The 20717-nt window shown below is 42.6% G+C and overlaps 5 protein-coding genes across 5 annotated transcripts; 2 read left to right on the top strand and 3 right to left on the bottom strand.

Moving 5' to 3' along the window:
* Window positions 1-1000: 1000 nt before the first annotated feature.
* Window positions 1001-2253, top strand: DFL_000420 (uncharacterized protein; the record flags this gene model as incomplete). The annotated part of the gene is made up of 2 exons (XM_067633255.1): window positions 1001-1157; window positions 1241-2253. The coding sequence occupies 2 exons, from the start codon at window positions 1001-1003 to the stop codon at window positions 2251-2253; spliced, it is 1170 nt and encodes a 389-aa protein (XP_067494954.1).
* Window positions 2254-2651: 398 nt separating this feature from the next.
* DFL_000421 (uncharacterized protein) lies at window positions 2652-3047 on the top strand (the record flags this gene model as incomplete). The annotated part of the gene is made up of 1 exon (XM_067633265.1): window positions 2652-3047. The coding sequence occupies one exon, from the start codon at window positions 2652-2654 to the stop codon at window positions 3045-3047; it is 396 nt and encodes a 131-aa protein (XP_067494955.1).
* Window positions 3048-6445: 3398 nt separating this feature from the next.
* Window positions 6446-6802, bottom strand: DFL_000422 (uncharacterized protein; the record flags this gene model as incomplete). The annotated part of the gene is made up of 1 exon (XM_067633278.1): window positions 6446-6802. One exon carries the CDS (start codon window positions 6800-6802, stop codon window positions 6446-6448), a length of 357 nt encoding a protein of 118 aa, XP_067494956.1.
* Window positions 6803-7315: 513 nt separating this feature from the next.
* Window positions 7316-9131, bottom strand: DFL_000423 (uncharacterized protein; the record flags this gene model as incomplete). The annotated part of the gene is made up of 2 exons (XM_067633289.1): window positions 7316-8980; window positions 9102-9131. 2 exons carry the CDS (start codon window positions 9129-9131, stop codon window positions 7316-7318), a joined length of 1695 nt encoding a protein of 564 aa, XP_067494957.1.
* A 7827-nt stretch (window positions 9132-16958) lies between these two features.
* DFL_000424 (uncharacterized protein) lies at window positions 16959-17621 on the bottom strand (the record flags this gene model as incomplete). The annotated part of the gene is made up of 5 exons (XM_067633300.1): window positions 16959-16996; window positions 17070-17164; window positions 17229-17335; window positions 17457-17529; window positions 17602-17621. The coding sequence occupies 5 exons, from the start codon at window positions 17619-17621 to the stop codon at window positions 16959-16961; spliced, it is 333 nt and encodes a 110-aa protein (XP_067494958.1).
* Between the last annotated feature and the right edge of the window lie 3096 nt (window positions 17622-20717).

Genomic DNA, 20717 nt, shown 5'->3' on the forward strand with positions numbered 1-20717 from the left:
CAGAATTGACGGCAAAACTATATCGCTAGATAGCTAGGTAAGTGTGTATTTATTTTAAGCAAGTGTTTGCTAAATACATTGAATGATAAAGATACATATAACTAAACGATAGTATCGCTAGTTAAATCAACTAAACAAAGTTAGATCACTTCGTCGAGGCTGGTTGAGCAGCTCTCGAATATCTGTTGAACGGATGCTGGGAATAAAATGCAATACAAAGTTCCTACAAAAAGACTAGTGAATGGTATTGCTAGCGATGATGGGTTTGGTTTCGCAAGGTATCGACTAAAACAAGCAAATATCAACGTATTAGGGCCTCGATTTGAAGCTTCTTGTATCATTGGAAATCGGGAGGCGTCGTTATGAGGTAGAAACGAGTCAATTTCACATTAAAAATGCGAGACGTCATGAGTGTTTATATGGAGACGTGAGGCTGCCTGAAGATTGGCAATGCCAGTAGAATGACGTGGCGAGTTTAGGAGCACAAGTAATAAAGTTTCTCGATTAATATTGTCAAGGTGTGATACCCATTCGGAGTAATCTCTCCCATTTGGTATCTGTGATCGAAAACAGATGCTGAAGATATTCGGTTCCCCCTAACTCATATTGCATATACCTTTTTCATTGTTGCGGAATTCTAAATGCCCTTCGTGATTAGAGAACTTTATATTTGATTCTAACGATTCGAACTCCCCAAGACCCACTGGGATCAAGTTTGCAGCAGAAGTTCTACCTAATAGTTCATTAAGATGCCGCAGTCACCGAATACCTTAAGTGAAAAGGAGCTAGAGAAGCACAAGCCAGTAATCAGGGAGCTTCTTTGTGTCTATAGGATGAAGCGTGAAGTATGCTGCAAGGTTTTACGCAGATTCAATCGATATCTTGTACTAGAGTAAGTTTGAAATTAATGGGGCCAAATAATCCACCCAATTCAAACACTTTACTGAAGAGAAGGAAATGGCCGCAATAGAGTTCGACAACTTGAATATAGAGTCAAAAAATGGGGCTTTCGCAAAAACTTTACCTGCACGATCAGCCACCCTCACGCGAACTAGAAAGAACCTTCGCTCCGAGCCTACCCCGACCTTGGGGGGATACCTTGCTTTTGAGCGAGCTGATCTGTACCGAGCTTACACAGTCTCTCAGAAGCCAAGCTGGTATTTACCCCAAATAGTTTCCCTCCGTCTCATGCGAGCAGTAAATCTTGCGTCTTTTTACATATTGTTAATACGTACTACAGTAGTCGCGCAGTCTTCATTCTTCACTGTTGGCGAATTCGACTCGGACCTCCTTGACATACTGACTGAAGGAACACCGGATATCCGCTTGGTAGTCGATCATATAGTCTCTCAACTGTTTCTGAAGCCCAAACTCGACCTTGCCGAGTTTCCTCGGCGGCCCCCTTCCCTTCCGTCCTACGACGCTAAAGATTTAAATAATTGGAATATTAGATTCCTTCAAGCAATCATCAATCGCGCAGTATTCATGTCAAACAACAGTATTCTTCATCACATACCAGTCAAGGAATTGATACGGCGTCTTGGAACGATTCTGGAACTTCGCGCATTCGTGGTATGGATAATGAGAGAACAGCCCAAAGCTGTTCGTGGCTTTATCGACGCACTCTTTAAACGAACTATTCATGCCAGCGATACATCCAGAGCACTCGATCTTGTCGATTTTGTCCCTCTGAAATCCGAAGAACTCATAGTTAGTCAAGTTTTGAAAAGCGGCAACGTCTTGTCCCTGAGAAGGCTTCTTGGACAAAATATCATATTAAAAGATCGTGAAGTATTTCAACAGATCGGTTCGGTGTATTTGGAAGAGGAAATTGGGAACCATTTAGATACGATTATCACGTTACCTAAGGTCCTCAACTTCCAGACAATCCCGAAGATTTGTGAAATATTATGGAGCTACAGGAATCGGCCTCCCACAGACAGCGAATATATCCTGCTGAAAAAATACTCGGATTGGAACGAGAAATACAAAGGCCGAGATTTAGGCACCAAGTTGTTTCTGGCTGCCTCGTTTATGATAGATAACAAGTTGAATAGTGGAGGAATTAGACCAGGGTTTACTGCAATATATGAGGAATTGGCAAAATACATTCTGGAACACTGCGTCGGCGACTATAAGAAGGCGTTGGTTAATGCGATCGAGCCAATATCAATGTTGTTGCTGGAGGCTGGACTTTGGAAACACCCTACGGGAATATCGGAATTACTGGAACACCAATCCACTATGCTATAAATGCCAAAAATCTGGCAAACATAGAACTTATACTGTCCCAAAAGCCGACAGTAGCTGACCCTGCTGTGTGCCTTCTCTTGGCCTGTCGATTCGAATCCCTAACCCAGAAGGCTACAACCAAAAAAACGAGTACAATTGCGCCGAACGAAGTACGGGATGGTGTGATCGTGGGACAGAAGAAGCCAGAGAAAAGAACGTTTGAGAGAGTGCTGTGGGGCTTCTTGCAGGAACAAGCACTTAGCCTTGGGGAAGTCGCGCAGAGAGACGACACTTACGAAGTCATCGCAAACGGAGGAGTTGATATGCTAGAACGCCTTCTTGCCGAAAGAGTCGGAGGAATTCCTATTGATACTATTTTCAATACCTTAAAAAGGAAGAAGTTGGGGATTTCCCAAAAGATGTTACCACCCTGCGGTCTAGATGGCAACAAGGCTTCACGACGACTCGCACTTCGCCAAGTCCTAGGAAGGCTTGAACAAGACCCCAAGGCTGGAGACCTACTCTGCACCCATGTTAATCACAAGATGAAAGGTATGGCTGCACATAAGCCTCGTATGATGTCCGAATTATGGGATGAAGTTCTAGGCTGTCAGGTCCAGGTACGGGCAGACTTCCGGCAAAGAATGACCGCCCCAATATTTTGGTCAGCTATTTGGGACGATCCACCGGATCAGCAGAGATCCAAAGATCTGCTTCTGAAAATTGTTCAAGCTGCTATGGGACCGGGAATTAACTTCGAAGAAGCTCTGCGAGAGGCTTGGCGATATACCAAAGGACAGTTTCTAGACGCCTAGAGCCAACGATTCGATGGTGATCACGGATCATGTTTTACTCGCGCATTAAAAGAGGCCGTTAAGCTCGGATGGGACCTTACCGAAAGGACGGCAGATGGGTTGACCGTTCTGCATTTTGCTACTGCTATTTCGAAAAAACGGTCGAAGAGTTTATCGAAAAATCCATGAACACGGTTGCGAGACTGAACATCCAATCCAGGGCAAAGCCTCTTCTTTTGGCGACTTATTATGGGCATTACAAGGTGGTAGAGAGTTTAATCAAAGGAAACAAGGATGGGGTAGTTAACCAAACGAGTACCCTTGGAAAATTTAATCCTTTGACATCACCGGACCTACGAAAGCCAATTCAAGGTGAAACGACAGCCCTTCATGTTGCAGTATTCAAGAGGAGAAAAGATATTGTATCTCTCTTGCTTGACAATGGAGCCGATATTGATATGGCTGTCCTCCGGAGCAGAGGGGGTAACGGGGGTAAGACGGATGGTACTATGTGTACTGCGTTGGACATAACTGCTGCCGCAGGCTCAACAGACATTGTCGGCATACTCATGCAGAAGAAGCCGGAGGCATGGAGGTGTGCATCTCGTGTGGCTGCCGAGTGCAATTTTGATGACATTCACAAAGCGATCGAAATTTATGGCTTAACAAATTTTCCCTAGGCGAAAATTTATCCCATTGCTATTCCTGACCCTCGTGCTTTATTGCTAGAGAAAAGCTCTGCTTTTTCGGCTAATATGTAGTCGACAGAATGAAATCGATTTGTCACCTTAGCATAGACTTTCATCGATATACACGTATGCGCACTTGAAGCCAACTGAATTCTGGGAACGAGAATAGCGCCTGCCTGGGCTCGAAGCTAACGAGACCTCACGTATGCTATATAATTTTAGATCTATATCATAAGTATGCATATGTCAAACTTGCCACTTCACCTCTCCAGATTCCTTACTAAACGTACCGACATGTTACTACATTCCCTATAGCGTTTCTTCTATTCGCCTTTCTTCCCTCCTACACATAGTCTACGGATTACGATTGTTTCCATACCCACCGTCAACCAGGTCTGGGTACAAGACAAATACCCACCTATTACAGTAAAAACAGTGGTAAAAGGTTTAGCCACAAAAAAAGCGATAAACTACGCGTCTAGGGACAATTTCTAGGCTGATAGACGCGTGCAGCTCACGGGTCCGTAGACATATATTTCCTGCCTACTATTACTATAACATCCACTATTACAGTCGGGGATTGAACAAAACCACCTGGTTAATGCGTGCAGGTTACACGCATGAAATTAGCAGAGTAACGCACTATGGGGGAAAGAAATTACTTAAGCCTAAGTAAAAATAGCGCATCATGCTATCAACATTATAGACATCTCCTCGCCATATTCACCGGCCCCAGTCCACCAAATTACGTAATCTAGTAATCTCCCCAGCCAAAAAAAGACAAAAATTTTTTTGGAATCTACAACAAGCCGGATTCGCCTGTGGTCACCCACCAGACTACTGACGACTCGATATGAAGCTTAAGTAAGGCAGAGCGGACGGGATACCCTGTGTGTCTTCATTCTATGGTCGTAGATATCATCCTCAGTTCAGGCTAACTTTATATTCACTTGCTAGCGAGGGTGGCAGGGAAGATTTTTCAGTGCCAAGATGCGCTATGTGAAGTAGGAAGGCAGCGGGCTTTCTACACCGATACCTATCTGGTCAAAATAAGAGAAAGCGGTGGGGATTGAAACGGAATGGAATGGAAATGAAATTTGTTCAAGCTTAGATGCGCACTTCTTCGAGCACAGAGGTAATGTCGGGTGAAGCCTGTTTTTTTTGATATTATGTTGTATGATAAAATACCACAAGCCGTTCTCGATTTGGTCTAGCTTGAATCGATTTCGGTTAAAACTGCCTTCAACCTCTGTAAGACCCTCGACTTAAACTTCGTGGCCAGGCCGGGTACAGGTTCCACGGCCACGTACAGGTTGCATTGCTGATATTCCGGCGTATGATTCCATCTTCGTCGTGGACTTTCCCTACCGTATCCCTTTAGATTTTGCGAGTTTTGAGAACTTCACTTCAGTTGGGCTGAAGATCTTCGGATTAGATCAGCATCCTTTACCAGGCTACAGCCCGCTTCTTGACCCCACCGCTCCCCGAACTTTTATATTCCGAACTATGGGTGTTAATTCACAAAGTCAGTGGCAAGTTAACTTCCTGCCTTCGTGTGAGGTGGGGTATAAATGGGGCGAGTCTACTGGGGATGATAGAACTATCTTTCAAATGTCATAGATATTTGTGTGGAAAGCTGTCAAATACATTAATGTCCTAGGGGGTACATCCCAGCACATGTACAGGTGCCGATAACTGATTTGAAACTGTATAGTGGTTTGGCCTAAGCGATAGTACTTGGAGCTTCGCGATCGAGCTTGGATTAGCCTTGCCTTTTTTTACGGCTTTAAGTATGCATATAGGGTCGAATAGCAGGCACGAGCTGGATAAGTTTTCTCGGAATCTCATAGGCAGTGCCTTTTAATCTGATTATATTCCCAAGCTAACGATAATAACATATTCAAACACCCCCACCCTCCACACCATCCTGACCACTCACTTCTTAAAACCTAAATCCCCAACCTCCTTTCCACCCCCCCGCGCCGTCTTGCCTCTCGTCTTTAAACTCCACCCTTCTCTCCGAAGGAATATAAATCTCCACATCCGACGGACTAAAACTCCCACCTCCATCCTCCTCTTCAATCCCCTCACCCCCACTTTCCCAACTATCTGACATACAGCCCCCAGCACCCTCCAAAAAATCTTCACAGCCTGACCCTCCGTACCCCTCACACCTGGTTCCGAAATAATATCCATACCTCCTCCCCACGGGAGAGGGGGCGGAAGATGGAGATTGAGGAGGTGGCGGATGCCATTGCTTTTAAATACTTCCTTAGAGTTATGAAACGGTCGCGGTGGGTTACTACACCCGCTATTATCCGACGGGTGGCTGAGTCGTTGGTGGCGTCTAGTCCTATGAAGGTGGCGGTGGACCAGTCTAGTACTGTGGGTCCGTGATGTAATTGCGCTGTAGGTTCTTGACCAGGGTAGAGGGAGTAGTTTAGTGGTTGGGGACCGAAGGGGAGGAAAGGATATCATCGAATTTTTGTAAAAGACGGAGAATGCTTCGGTTGTTTTGTAAAAGTGGGAGAGGGTTTGGTGCATTATCTCTGCGCGGGATTGGTAGTCCGGCCGATGAATAACCCCAAACTGCTCGGTAAAATAGTTCGCTCTAGGTTCTTTCATCGCCTCTTTTCTAGCAGCCTCAGGGCCATCCTCCACTTCTTCAACACTAGGTTCCCCAACACCCTCGCAACTGAGCCAAACTCAACAACCAATGCCTCAACGTCCTTATCGAAAAGGCCAACGAACTTCGAGGCGCAGTAATAGATGATCTTCGGGATCTGGACCGAAGGGGTAGAGGTCGTGGCGAACTTCGCCGAGGAAATCGATTCGTGTGCCGATTTTTTGGAGTTTTGGGTGACTGAGGATGTACCATTGGGTAAGGGTTTCTAGAGGAACGGTGAAGTCGTGGGTGGGTTTGAGGATGCCGGTGTTTGAAGATTGTGGGGGGTTTGGAGGGTTGGCATTGGGTGGGTTGGAGGGGTCGGTGTCGTTCTGGGGGAGGGAGGGGGTGGCGAGGAGGGGAACGAAGACTGAGAGTAGTGGGGACATGCATGTGTGTCCACTAAGCCGCCGCCTCAACATCCTTCTCTTCCATTGCTCTATTTGCGTTAATATAGCCTTGCAGAATCTACCGCTAAGCCGTGGGGGGTGTTGCAACACGCCATCCATGTGGTATTTCCGTATTAGGTATTTTCCAACATCCTAGTCTCGTCGGACTCCAGGGCGCTGGCGTCGGTTTGCTACGGGTCTGGGATGAAGGCTTCCTACTGGGAAACATGGAACATGAGATTCATTATACGTATCCTTCATTATCATATCATGTGAAACATCCCATCATCCCCATACGCGTATTCGCCAGCGAAATGCATATAACCCCCTCATATCTACGCCATCCCCATAATAATACCCATACGTTTTGCTAATAGTACATGCATATCGGACATTTCATAAAGAATCCACACGAAAATAATTAAACGGTAAAAAAACTTGACAAGAAAAAGAATTCAACAGAACCACCTCTTCCTAACTCGCTAACCGCCCGTGAGGTGTATACTTGCAATATCGTAGTTAAACTTTAGAAGCCGTATTAGTATTTTAAGAAGCAGGAGAAACTCCAACGGATCCAGCAGCATGTCCCGTAGCAACAGGTCCATATGGTCGAGGGTCGGCACTGTACGGCATAGGTCCACTGACGAGAGGTTTTTGATGCCTCGCGAAGTAAGGACCCGGAGCACTAGCCTGGTGCCGGTAAAACTGTTGGCCGTTGAATTTGTGATTGTTGTTGAAGCGGTAGTTGTGCGGCTTCGATTGATAGTGACGATTATTGTTCCTGTTGTTGTTGTTGTTTTTGATATGATCGTGGCTTCGGAGTTTGGCCATGGGAGGAGTGAAGCTACGGTGTTGCATCGGCATCTGTCGGGTATGTTGGTGTTGGTTGTGTTGATTGTAGGTACGTTGTTGGACTGATGGGTTATATTGGCGGACCGCGACAGGAGGAATGAAGCCTGGTTGGGCTGGATGGAAGACGATGGTCCTAGGTAGTGGTTGTGGGACCTGGAGGTATGGTCCTTCTGGAACTGGAGTGGGAGCCTTCGATTGAACACTGATTGCAGGGCTGTGTGAAGTTGCGGGCAATGGCTGAGATGGTGGTTGCGAAGTTGGGTGAGATCCTGTGTTCGAGAGTTCACCCGCTGAGCTAGGGTAGGGGTCTTCTTTTTGTTCGACGGCGGATTGGGTAGTGGGGAAGCTAGACCCAGTTCTTGATCCGTCGGTGATGACCTCCTCACCGTCTTCCTCGTACTTTTCGAAGAGCAAGGGGAGGATGGCCAATGGGGGGAGCTCAGTAAGCAGCCCAGTTGTCGGCGCTAGCGATGATTTTGCGGCAGTGGTATCTGGTGAGGGGGTGAACGTGATCTCTGGAATTGGAACACTAGGGACGAAGGTCTTTGATGGATCGTATTTGAGTTTTGAAGCGGTGACCTTCGCGGTAGTAGTCGTAGCTAGAGTCTCAGTGGTTGAGGCTGGCTTCCCAGGTGGTGAGGCTGGTTTTTCGGAGATAGCATCGCAAGCAGCGTTCGCAGTCCCTGGTGGAGGTGGGAGAGCAGGGAAATCGGTGGGGGAAAGGAAGCCTGGACCCATGGTACCTGTGTTGATATCCATATTCGCACCGTCTCCTTTCATCCATTCATCGCTGAGTTTCAACCAACTTTCTTCTCCGGCAGGTCCGATCCATCCATACCCTTGCAGCCCAGTCTCCAAAGCTGTCTCCAAGCGCCCCATCTCGCCGCCAGACTTAGCATCATCAATGATCTCACAGATGATGTGATCGAGAAAGGTCTCCCCAGGCTGAGGAACATATGGAGGAGCAAAGCCAGTAGGATTCTTCCCATTCCTGATACGGTTTTGATGCTTTTGCTTGCGGGCACCAGCATACTTCAGATGACGGGCAGAAACGTGAACTTCCCTTCCGATGGTGACAGTGGAAGGATCCTTTCCAGCCTCTTGAGCTTCACGGATGAGTTTCTTGTTCTCGGCATCTTTGACTCCGTTGTCAACAATTGCACGCCAAGCTTGACATTTGGCGCGGTTCTCTTTGGTGAGGTGGTCCTGTGGGACGGGCTGGCCACGAGCGATTCTGAGGGCTCGGTCACATTCAGGACAAACAGCTGCGCGAAGGGGAAGACGGGAGAAGGCACGACAGAGACATTCTTTGGTATAGGATCTCGCACGGAAGTAGAGGAGAGATCGGTCGTGTCCACACTTCGCAACCAAGACGCGTCAGTAGAGAACCAACCAACCAACCATGCGAATAATTGCATGCATAGCATCATCAAGTAGCACCAGAGATAACGGGAAGTTGCTAGAGGCAGGAAGCACATACCCCAGTGTAGAGAACAAATTGGTAGCACATGGTGAATATGAGTGATAGAGAATATGACGTGGAAGGGGTAACAGGATGATGACACCGTTGGTGCGAATGGTAAGGATGAATTGACGAGAAGGTGGTAATGATGAGAAGTTGAGGAAGACGTGGTGGTGTAGCGTAGACGGTGGAGGGGGATGGAGTCCCGCAGGATTGTTTGCTTAATGTAATGCAAGGCGTTGCTATGCTGCCAGCCGTGCACATCTCATACTCCTCTTATCTCTCCATACATTCATTACCACTACAGCTGTTTGCTTAGGCACAAAGTCTACAGGCTATACAGGGGTATCAGAGCGTATTCAAATCTACAGATCCATCAGCCTATTCAGCAGGATTGGGTATTGTGGAATTCGTTTCATATTCCGGTAGAGATTGTTACCACTGCTTCTATAGTCCCTTGGGAAGTCTGAAATAATTTCTTTCTGGCAGAGTACTATAGTGCTGGCACAGCAACAGTGCCATGGCACCGGATCTCCTGAACCACCGACGTGGCGACCCGGTGTAACATAGCGTAACCGGGTGGCGAAATCCCGTCTATCGCACAGCATACATGTCTGCGTCTGTGTAGTACCGAACACTAACCTGCCAACACTGCACTGCGTAATATGCAACTTTATTCACCCGTCTGCCTCATGATACCATATCCGTGGACAGGGCATGGTTGCCTCATTACCAGACCCCTCAACCATGGGATAGAATATGGCTGTCTCATCAGACTCCTCAACTTGTGGGATATGATACAAAAAGTTTCCTGGAGACTATGGAATACGGTAGAAGTGTTAGCAGTGTGAACCCCTGCTGATAACTCAGTAGATGAGCTGGCAGAGGATACTCCTCCAAAGAACGTGCGAGTTCCGTCCGATTCCATTGGCTATCGTCCACACTGACACGAAATTATGTCTATTAATATTACGAACTAGTATTAGGGTTCAAAAGTCTATATAAGAGTCCCATTTCCTCCCCAAGGTTGAATCTAAACCATCACATCCATAAGACAATAATATAATGTCCTCTACATACCTACCAACTTTCCTCATATCTCCTCGAAATCTATCCATCTTTTATATAATTCCCATCTTAAAACCGAAATCTTTCGACCTCCTTAACGATCATCCCAACCAAATTTGTAGGCGGCCCCGATGTACACAAGGCACCGGTTCACGCTGCAGTCGGTTGAGCATATATCTATCCCACGAAAGGAATAATTAACTGTCTGCCCCGTTAATTTCAGCGGGGCCTCATGGACCGTAACGCCTCATCAAACATCACCGTGAAATTCAATTCGAAAAGATCACAGTGACCAAGCTCCAGCAGGAGATGTTGGCCGTCCGCCTCGTATATTCGTAGTTCAGTCGATACAATCCAACAATCCGCGGACAAGGGCATCGAGGCCCTACAACGGCGTGGACGCGAGAGTGACTATCACGTAGACGACCTAGTGTCTGTCATGATACTCCAGCAGTAGGGTTTCTCACCATAGACCAACGATTGGTTGAGCGCAACCTCCGATGGAAAATATTAAAAACGTCCTGAATTATATTCGGTTCTGTTTCTTTGCATACGCTATAGAAACATGAAATGCACTACCCTCGCCGTGTGTTAAAACGATGCGATACAACCTCTTGATCTCCGAGAGAAAAAAAAAAAAAAAAAAAATTTCAACGGGAAACTATCCGACGTCAATTCCGGCGGACCAAAACTTTCTTAGCACTTCCTTTGGCCGCTCGACTATATGGAATTCCTAGAACTGTTGGTGAAGATTATTGACGTCGACGACGACGAATAATGAAGATGTATCATCGTTTGGTGATTAAATTACGCTAGAGTTGGAGGCGGGATACACCGCGATATCTCACATATAACGAAAGACCATCTACGGAGTCTATCAAACGGACAGGATACAGCGTTATTCAAGTGATAAATAAAGCAACGCGCTACTGAGAAGTCTCAAGTTGTTTCATTTTCTTGGTATCTACTTGTTCATAGAGGTTATGAAACACATAATTATATAAGCCACAAGCTATATAACCGTGGTTCGTCTTGTTCCTTACCATCGATATCTACTATCCCACAAACGACGAGTTTGGTCTGCTCGACGTCTTGACGGGCAAATATGAAACGCTCAGACTTGCGTCTGTCACTCTCCGTCTAGAGGGGTTGTGGGGCTATATACGGACGATTAATAACCTCCCTGCTGGCTGTTGCGCCCCAACAGGTTTCATAACGTCATGTGGCGTCGTCACGTGACCCTACTTCCTACATTTAAACAAACCCCATGTCTTGCGGAAGGTGCGAGTGAGAATTCCCAGTTTTGAGGACACCTATTTTACTCTTTATGCGCCTTAAAGGAGATCGATACCGTTTCAATCATCAGCTCTAATGCAGTTACGTTATATTCAACGCCAAGCATGCAATAAGGAATCTCACCTCGTCATCGCCTCTGCATCGCCGCACGTTGTCCTTGAATACACGAAGCGAAATCATACATGACGACCTCGAAAGAGTCGCTCTCGATGCCTGGGGTTCCTCGACCTGAAGCGAAGGATCTACTATCGAAAAAGAATCTGCGACTTCCTAGGAAACATTTTAACCCTACTGCGGCCCATCGCAGTCCCTCTGCTGGATCCCGAGGGTAACTGACCGAGGTCAATCTTTGAGCACGCTTCAAAAAATTCAATACATCTGCCAAACGGGGCACAGATGTTTGGCAGTCCACGGGGGAAAGTCGTTGAAGTACGGCCAGAGTTAATATACAAACCACGCTGAGCTTATTGTCTAACTTCGCATCAGGACCTCGGGCTTTTAGGACACATTCGTCCACAAGCATCAGCCATCACTATCCTCCGATATTCAACCACAATTCTGAACTGACTCTATGAAAATTACCGTCACTGTTTCCAATGGTGGTTCCGACAATACTCAGGATTTTGGAAACCACTTAGGGCACGCCTGGTCGAGAAAAGAGAGTTTATACATATACAAAATATGGGCATGTCTTGGTGGACGTCGATGTCCATCCACACAGACTCCCAAAAACACTCACAAGATCGACTATACAAGCAAAATCGATATCTTCTCCTGATTTCATGTGCCGACACCGGGAGTACTTCGTCACGAACGAACTAGTATTACTGTGAACCTATTACCACACTTCCATACGACGACTTGGGAGCTATATGGGCTGCAGATCAACTGGACTTTCCCCTACTGGCCATGCGCAAGGCTTGTGTTCGAAAATCCGGAAAGCTTACGATAGGAGAAGTCGCTGTCCGAGTTCCAGCTCACAAGTCTGATAACAAACCTTTGATTCATGTTTCGAGGCTTGCATGGTTTCTATATACGCTTGGTTTCACAATCACCGCCATTTTATTGCCATCACAATTTTGGAATACAGCATCACAGCACATTCAATTTTCGCTGTGAGAGAAGAAGAGAATTCTATTCATATATCCTCAGTCGTGCCGTGCCTGCAGGAAATTCTCCCGCGAATTACATCTCTTTCACGAGCTCCTATTCAGAAAAGAAAATTCGAAATAATTTTCGGAAAGACATCGTGATACGATATCGATCTACGAACTTGTTTGGGAACTATATTCCTCATCACCTTCGCCATTGATTCATGGCATACACGTGATTGTCACGAGTTTGCTGGATCCCTCCTCCAGAAAAGTATTGCCAGGTCACTATTTTGGTATACGCTCCACAAATACATTCTACGGTTTCAGGGTTCATACAACATCATTCTAACCCTTGACTGTTGGTGGGGGACTGGGACTTCGCTGCTACTCACTGGAATACTATGGAACTCACAGCCAGGCTGTCTGAGGCGTGTCTAAGCCGCACATCTTACTCATTAACAGGCTTCTTGCTGCAGCAATTGGAACGCCTTGAAGTCGAGGTTATATCCTACGCGGCTTCAAAAGCGGATCCCCGATCTACCGTGTCGTGTGCAACACGATTATTACATCATTCGCGACCTCAACCTATGTAATTTCTCTCATTGTCTATCAGAAACGTGTACCTGCACAATCGAGGTTGCGAATGCTCTCCCTATGAATAAAATACAGCATCCAGTCCTAAAAGCTTCCAAATCCATCTTGGAAAATCCTATGCGTCTTGCTTCTTTATGGTCTGCTTAGCGGGCTTTCGGGGGGGTTATCGCACGCTTGGAAATAGACCCAAATGAGCGCCGCGGGGGTTCCGATCGAATCGGGCACTGTCGATGCGTGTCCACAGTGAGATCTTTCTTCTTCGTACATGCTTTGAGGGCACCCCGAGAGTAGTCTGGCAGGCTGGACCTTGCTCTGGTTTATGAAGCCGTTGATATATATAATCTCACACGAGAGATGAAACATCTTTCTGGTCCAGATTTGCAGAAGGAATGATGGTGAAGATGAAGAATTGTAGAAACGTAATTAGTGATCATCTGGTTGATCTAAAATTTAGAAGCGGAATACAGCTATCGCATACTCCAATTATCCTTTCAGCGATTTATTAGTGATTTTTACGATCCGATGCATCTAGAATCTGTAGTAGCGGAGTAAGCTCGACTTTTAAAATCAAACGCTACGGTCTGTGGAGAGCTCTCGATCAAACTCGCGAAAGAAAGCAGCCCCTCCGGATTTAATAGCCCGTCGTAGCAATGTGTAGTATGCTGTCAAAGCGTAGACTCGAGAGAGCGTAGATTTTATGACGGGACCCGGGGAGCACTTCAAACTAGCTTTGGGGCTCATTAACAGTCTTTCCGGTCAGCTTTAAAGAAACTCTGGGGTCGATTTTAATTAAATTTTGATATACTTAGTCTGCAAAAGTCTACTATCCCGATGTTGTAGGGGTTTGGGATTAGATAGCGATTCATAGTTGCAGAATCAATTAATCGCCAAATTATTTCACCAGCTAATAAATACCGAATTTGTAAACTTGTACATATTTTTGATTCAAGGCTATGGAGCGTAGCCAGGATAGTCGTATGACTTCACTATGTGCACGTGCATACCTGGATAGACCTCACCAAATATTTTCACAGACCAAGGACATAAGATAATTTCTTACATAAGATTTCGTATACATTATGGTTTAGTTTATTTAAAGCTAGAGGAATATAATATATAATTTAATAAGCAACTATATTGCGAAATAAACTAAGTCCTAGGTCGTAAACCGTCACGCCATTTAGATCAGCCGCTTCTAAAAACCCATCAAGGTCATTTGACATTTGTAGCGGCACATGATGTTGTTTTGACACCCTTGTCAAGTTCATCTGTATAAGGAAGTGGTGGGGGCAAGAAGCTCTGGTGTTCAAATATACATTTTCGTAGGATATCGCTGCCTACGAAGAGCGCCGCTTTACCAGATTTATTAGCGAGATAGACAGCCGCACACCAGTGTGCCGTTCGGAGAATACTCGTCGGCATATCGTCTTCGTCGATTAAATACAGACGGCCTAAGTCGCCACTCCAATACAGTATGGAGCCGACCATACCACAACTATTAAAGAAAAAAGCAAACCATTCTATTCCATATCAGAGTAAGAAGGGGGCCGAGGAATAAAAACATACTTCCGGCTGGTTTACGTCTTCGTAGCCCCCGGACAAAACTTTCGGAGTCTTCAGAGTCGAAACAGAGATCTGTCCCGATTTTGTTAAACTTTCGTCCTCTGTATAAATCGTTGAGAAGACATCCGATAGGAATCCAGTCTATTCATACTGTACCCGAGCTTCGCAGATCCTCCCGACAAAAAAAATGCCCCATCTCACCTCTTGAGTCGTGGGCGTGACGGTCCTTGTGGGAATAAAGTAGTTCAGGCTCTCTACGGGTAGCGTAATTCTGAGCTTGCGTGCCAGGATACTCGACTCCTGAGGTACTGTGGTGAAGGTGGTAGGTACGTAGGTAATAGTGCAGGCTACACCTACCCATAGAAGCGGTGGAACTTGATTTGTTGCATTTTTATTGTTCAACGCAACTTGGTGTACGGCGCACCCGTTTGTTTTGTCTATAAATTGTAATCTGCTATGTTGGGTTCTGCCAAAGGGGCATCCTATTTTCATGTTCACGATTTATCCATACATAGTCGAGCATTTCATTATTTTGCGGCGTTTTATGTTATATCCATAGCGCGAGTTCTTGTTATTTAGGCTTTTCATTCAATAAACACCTGCGTTCCTCCCGGCTGAACGGCGGGCTTACCGCCCACCGTTCCACACCGTCCATTTTACTTACGTACAGCCGGTGGGCCAGCTATATAGCTGGGAGTTTCCTAGAGACCATATTACTACCTCACAGTAGATAGCCGTGTCTATTAACATGTCGGTATTTCTATTTATATATATATCGGCGTTGTGTTATCATGCTTTCCGATAAACGTGTCCCTCCCAAGTTTGCGTGCTTGCCGCCCAGACTTAAACTCTCGCAGTTGCCCAATTTGATAGTAAAACCCTCAATGCCATGATAGTTTTGAGCGCACGGCACCCAAAATAACGGGGGCTAAGGCTGGGAGTCGAGTGCAAAAGTTTGTAAACAAGGCAAGTAGCGTCCGCACTACCGCCTCTATGGCTATAACAACATAAAAGCTGACTCCAGGTTACTGTGGCGAAACTCCTAGTGAGAGGGTAGGTCAGTCTCACGATAAAAAGTGCACGTATACGTCGAACGATATGAACACACATTCGTATCATTTTTTCAAAAAGGCTTCGCAACCACAACACCATAAAAAAAGTAATTATATCACAAAAATTTCTTATTACAAACTTCTATAGCATTATAACTCTATAAAAATGTCTCAGGAAATCAAATGCGGTTAGAAATCCAAACGACATCTTATAATTTTCGAACAGCAGCTAACCCGGGATGATTGCAGGCCCCAATCGCTGATCCGGCGGTTCAATGTCGGTTCACTTAACCCCCAGGGGGGGAATTCACTAATGATCTCATCCCGGGTTAACTGCTCTTCGGAAATCATGTACTGCACGAGACGTCGTTTGGAATCTCAATCGTATTTGATTTCTTGAGACATTTTTATGGGGTTATAATGCTATAATAAGAATTTTTATTTGATATAATTACTTTTTTTTATGGTGTTGTGGTTCCGAAGCCCTTTTGAAAAAATGGTGTGTTCATATCGTTCGCCGTAACATAAGACACTCGAATACAAGCCCTAGATATGGGGCACTAAGTGAGAAGACTTCTCAGTCTCAAAAAGTCGGCGAATTTTGTCTATAGCGTGACGAGCAACCAGCCATCGAGAGGAAGAACCTGTCAGTACGCGTACGAGTTATCACCAATAGCCTAGAAGTTGAATTGTTAGCCGGTTATAGATCGGGTAGTACCGGCGGACATACTCATGTAAAAAAGGATCGGCGGTTGACGCAGAGAACCTCTCAATCCCGGTTGGGGTTAGCGTCTCGCGTTGTCGGTTCGTCTCTCAGGTCAGTCGTTTACGTTACCTACGGGGCTCCTGCTCTCCTTATCTGCGACCCTATAAGGATACCTGTCGCTTAAGGGCCTGGGGGTACCCTAAAGGTACTATCTGGGTCCACAATCCGGAACATATAAGGAATCTTAATATATGGTTCTGTCTCTAAGCAAAAAGAGGGACAAAGGGAACCGGCCTTCAGCCTTAAACCCCCTCCCTGTCTGTAAACGACGGGCTCCTCCCAAACCATGCAAGTCAAACCCGCTCATCGTTCACCAACAAAAATATCCTGCATAACCATCGACACTCAGATATAGTTTCGAAATGAGAAATTTCTATAAGATCCGCCCTCTCCGGGCGCTTGTTCACTAATAACCAGCACCTTGGCCTCCGTATCCCGCACTCTAATAACCTCCGTACCCCTGTCCCTGGGTGTAACCTCCTGGTGGTGTCCACATGGTAAGCCTCTGATCTGACGTCGGAATTTTAGTTAAATTCGAAAATTTTGAACTCACCCCATTGGCCACCGGCTCCGCCACTACCATATGAGCCTCCCCCTTGTCTAGTATTACTAGACGCCGTATCCACGCGGATATAGCGTCCGTTAAACCTAAAAGAAGGACGTCATTCTATATCAGCACCCGCACAACAGATGACGGCAAGCAGGAACTTACTCGCTGTCATTCATGACATTCCTGGCAGCGATAGCGTCGGCTTCGTTTGTAAATATAACAAAGCCGAAGCCCCTTGGTCGGCCGGTATCTTTATCCTTGACAACCATCTGAAACCAGTAGCTGAAGTTTTAATAATTATATAGTACGGTTTTGTAGTTCGGAGGGTCGGATACAATTTTATGGTACTGGGGGTCTGCATAGGAGATAAACTGAGAATGCCAAACATACTACTTCTTCGACCGTACCGAATTCCTCAAACTTAGCTCTAAGGGTTTGGTCATCCGTGTGCTCAGCGAGACCTCTGTTGTCGACATCCAGGGGAGACGTATGATATGTTAGAATTTGGCCAAAGCACATTAATTACGAAACTTACCCGATGAAAAGCTTAGACATGATTGCAGTTTGTTAAGAACTTGAAATCGGAACTTAATTATTTTTCTGATTGAGAGCGCGAGGGTGAAGCAGTAGTGAGATCCAGGATGGTTGAGGCGGGGTTCGCGGTCTCAGTAGCAGACCAAAGCGGGGTCGCCATACATCTTATAAAACGATTCACTCCCAAAGACGGGAGGAAACAAACGTAAAATCCCTGGTAATTTTTTCTGACGTGTGCGCTTGTTATGGCGCGAAATTTGGACCCCCCCGGCTCCAAAAATAAAAATTTCTCAAAATCTTAAAAATTAAATCGAAACAATAAAAATAATACTTTCGTAACTTTATAAAATTTTGGATTATTATTTTATAATACCTCGATTACGAGATTCTCGTCTTGATAATAATCAAAATTATATTATTTATTTATATTTATAAAAGAAAATTTTAATTGAGAATATACGTTACGTATTATATTAACGTTAAAGTATTAAAATTACTAACGTGTTTTTTGTTAATATAATTTGTACTTGTTTTATGAAATGGGGTATTAATTTAGATATTGAAGAATATAAGGGTTATAAAGTCTGTATTGATTGCTAAAAAGATGTTTCTAGTAAAAGTTTGGTAATTAATGAAGTTTTAATAGTCTAAATTTAGTTTTTAATTAAGTAAGATCTTGATAATGTTAAAATCTTGAATATCTTGCGAAGTAAGGGATGGCTAGATTTTACTAAAAGTAGCTTTAAATACGTAAAGTACGCTTATAAGATAATACTTCGAATATTAGTTATTTATAAGAAAGTTATAGCTGCGGAGACTTGTGCGATAATAGCTAAAGAGCTCGAGTTTAGAATTATAGTTAACTTCGAAAATAATATATTAGTTACCTAGGTTAAAGTATGAGTAGACTGCTTTATTTTAGAACTAATTGTAAAAGTAGTTATTAAAGATATTGATTTTAAAGATGTTGAATTTCGATATTATAAACAAATTCGAATTTATAAGGAATTAGAAGCTTATAAATTTGGCTAGATGTGATTAACCAACGCTTATGATAAACTCTAGTTTTATGATATATAAGTTTATGGTATTATAGACGTTTATTCTCGCTTTATAATTAAATTATTTATTAGTTATGATGTTTATACATCTGTAGTTATTCAAAAATATTATTTGATGGTTGTAGTTTTTTACGATTATTTTAAATTTACTCGAATTAATATGAAAATTAAGATTTTTTTTATGATGGAATGTCAAAGTCAATTTCGAGAGATAGGTGATAAAAGAAATTTAAGTGTTAACGATTATTATATATATAGAGCGAGCGTTTATAATGTAAAGATTAAGGATTAATAGAACTTTTTGAAACAAATTCAATTAGATTAATAAATTAGCTTTTTTAAAGGATATTATTAAAAAGGTTGGTTTAGGAAAAAGAATCAATAAAATATACGCGTTTTTTAGTATATTTATATGTTTATTGTACGGAAGATATTTCAAGAAATTTAAAAAATCTGAAATATTTATATTATTAAAAGTTAGCGAAATAAATCTTATCTTTTTATTAAAAAGTTGATTTATTTGTGAAGAAGTTTGAATGCCTCTAATTATTTAAAAAAATCGGATAAGCAGCTTTTGCAGCGATTATAAGATGAGATATAAAGTTGGAATTACGAATGATATTTTACTTTAAAAGTTAAAATATTTTGTTATAATATCTTTGTTTAGAATGGTCTTTCGAGTATTATCGAGAGCGTAAGTGTATAAGATGATATTTATACGATAACTTATTTACTTCTATAAAAATATTTAAAAAAATATAAGCGAAAATATAAATTTTTTAAAGATATTCGTTCTTCTGAAGGTTTATATAAGTAAATTACTTGTGATAAAAAAAGAAGGTCTAGCTTTTAGAATGAAATAAAGATAAAAAGACATATAATGTTGTAAGCAAATTACAAAATGCGCGACTATATGATATAGGAATAGATAAATAAATAATATAAGCAAATAAAATTTAAGAATAGAAAAAAGGAATAGGGGTTAAAAATTTATTAAAATTTTATTAAGTAATTACTTATAGATAGTAGAGATTAATTAACTTATAAAAGCGGGTAGATCTGCGTATAGTTTTATTAAAATTATTTTTTTCTTCAATATTATCATTTTTTGAGATAATTTTTTCGATTTCTTTAGTATTTGTAAGAATTTGGTTGTAAATATCAATGTTGGTTATAATACTTTTTAATATTTTTTTACATTTTTTAATAAAAAGAACTTCTTGAGATTATAATAATAATTTTATTTTTAACAATAGGTTGCTATTATAGTATTTTATAAGTATGGTTTAGAATTTTTTAATATTGGTTTCTTTTTTAAAAAAAATGTGGGTAAGTTTTTTGTTCGAGTTTAAATTTATAATATTGATAACTAACGCAATTTTAACGCTTGCTTTTCGAGGAGATAGGTGAATAGAAGATTTAAAAATTATTAATTCTAAGTTAAACTGAATATTTTTTTTTAAAAAGGCTTTTTTGTTCGTGGGTATTGGTCGAGGTTTAATAATAGTAACAGTGGTAGTTGCTTTAAGTTTCGTTTAAGTAAGTTTAAAACCTTTGGCTTAAATGACTAGAATAATAATAGTAAAAAGAGTATTTTTAGTCTCGTATAATTTTAAAACTTTTGCTAAGTCTTTTTTAATTATATTTTTTTCTAAAACTTAAATGTGAGACAAAATTAAATTTATTTTTTTAAAAATACTAAATAACACGAGAGATTTGATATAAATATTATCTATTTAATTGATTAGTTCTTTTATCTCTCAGAAATCCTACTTTTTCTAGATAGCTGTATCACGGAGGTTCTTTCACAATTAAAAGTTTATTAAATCTATAAAAGAATCTTGCTAAAATAAAAGCATAAAACTATAATTAATTGGATTAGAGTTTTCGGCTTTAAAAGACACGAGTTCTCTATTAACGTTTAAGAAAATGTAGAAGATCTACCGTCAATAAATTGCGAAAAGGAGTAGAACAGCGGGTTTATTAAGCTTTATTAAATAATTAATATTAATATTATAAAATAACTTTGAAAGTTTCTTTATTATAACCTTACGAC

Source organism: Arthrobotrys flagrans (assembly GCF_004000055.1).
Source record: "Arthrobotrys flagrans strain CBS H-5679 chromosome Unknown unitig_15, whole genome shotgun sequence".
Lineage (NCBI taxonomy): Eukaryota > Fungi > Ascomycota > Orbiliomycetes > Orbiliales > Orbiliaceae > Arthrobotrys > Arthrobotrys flagrans.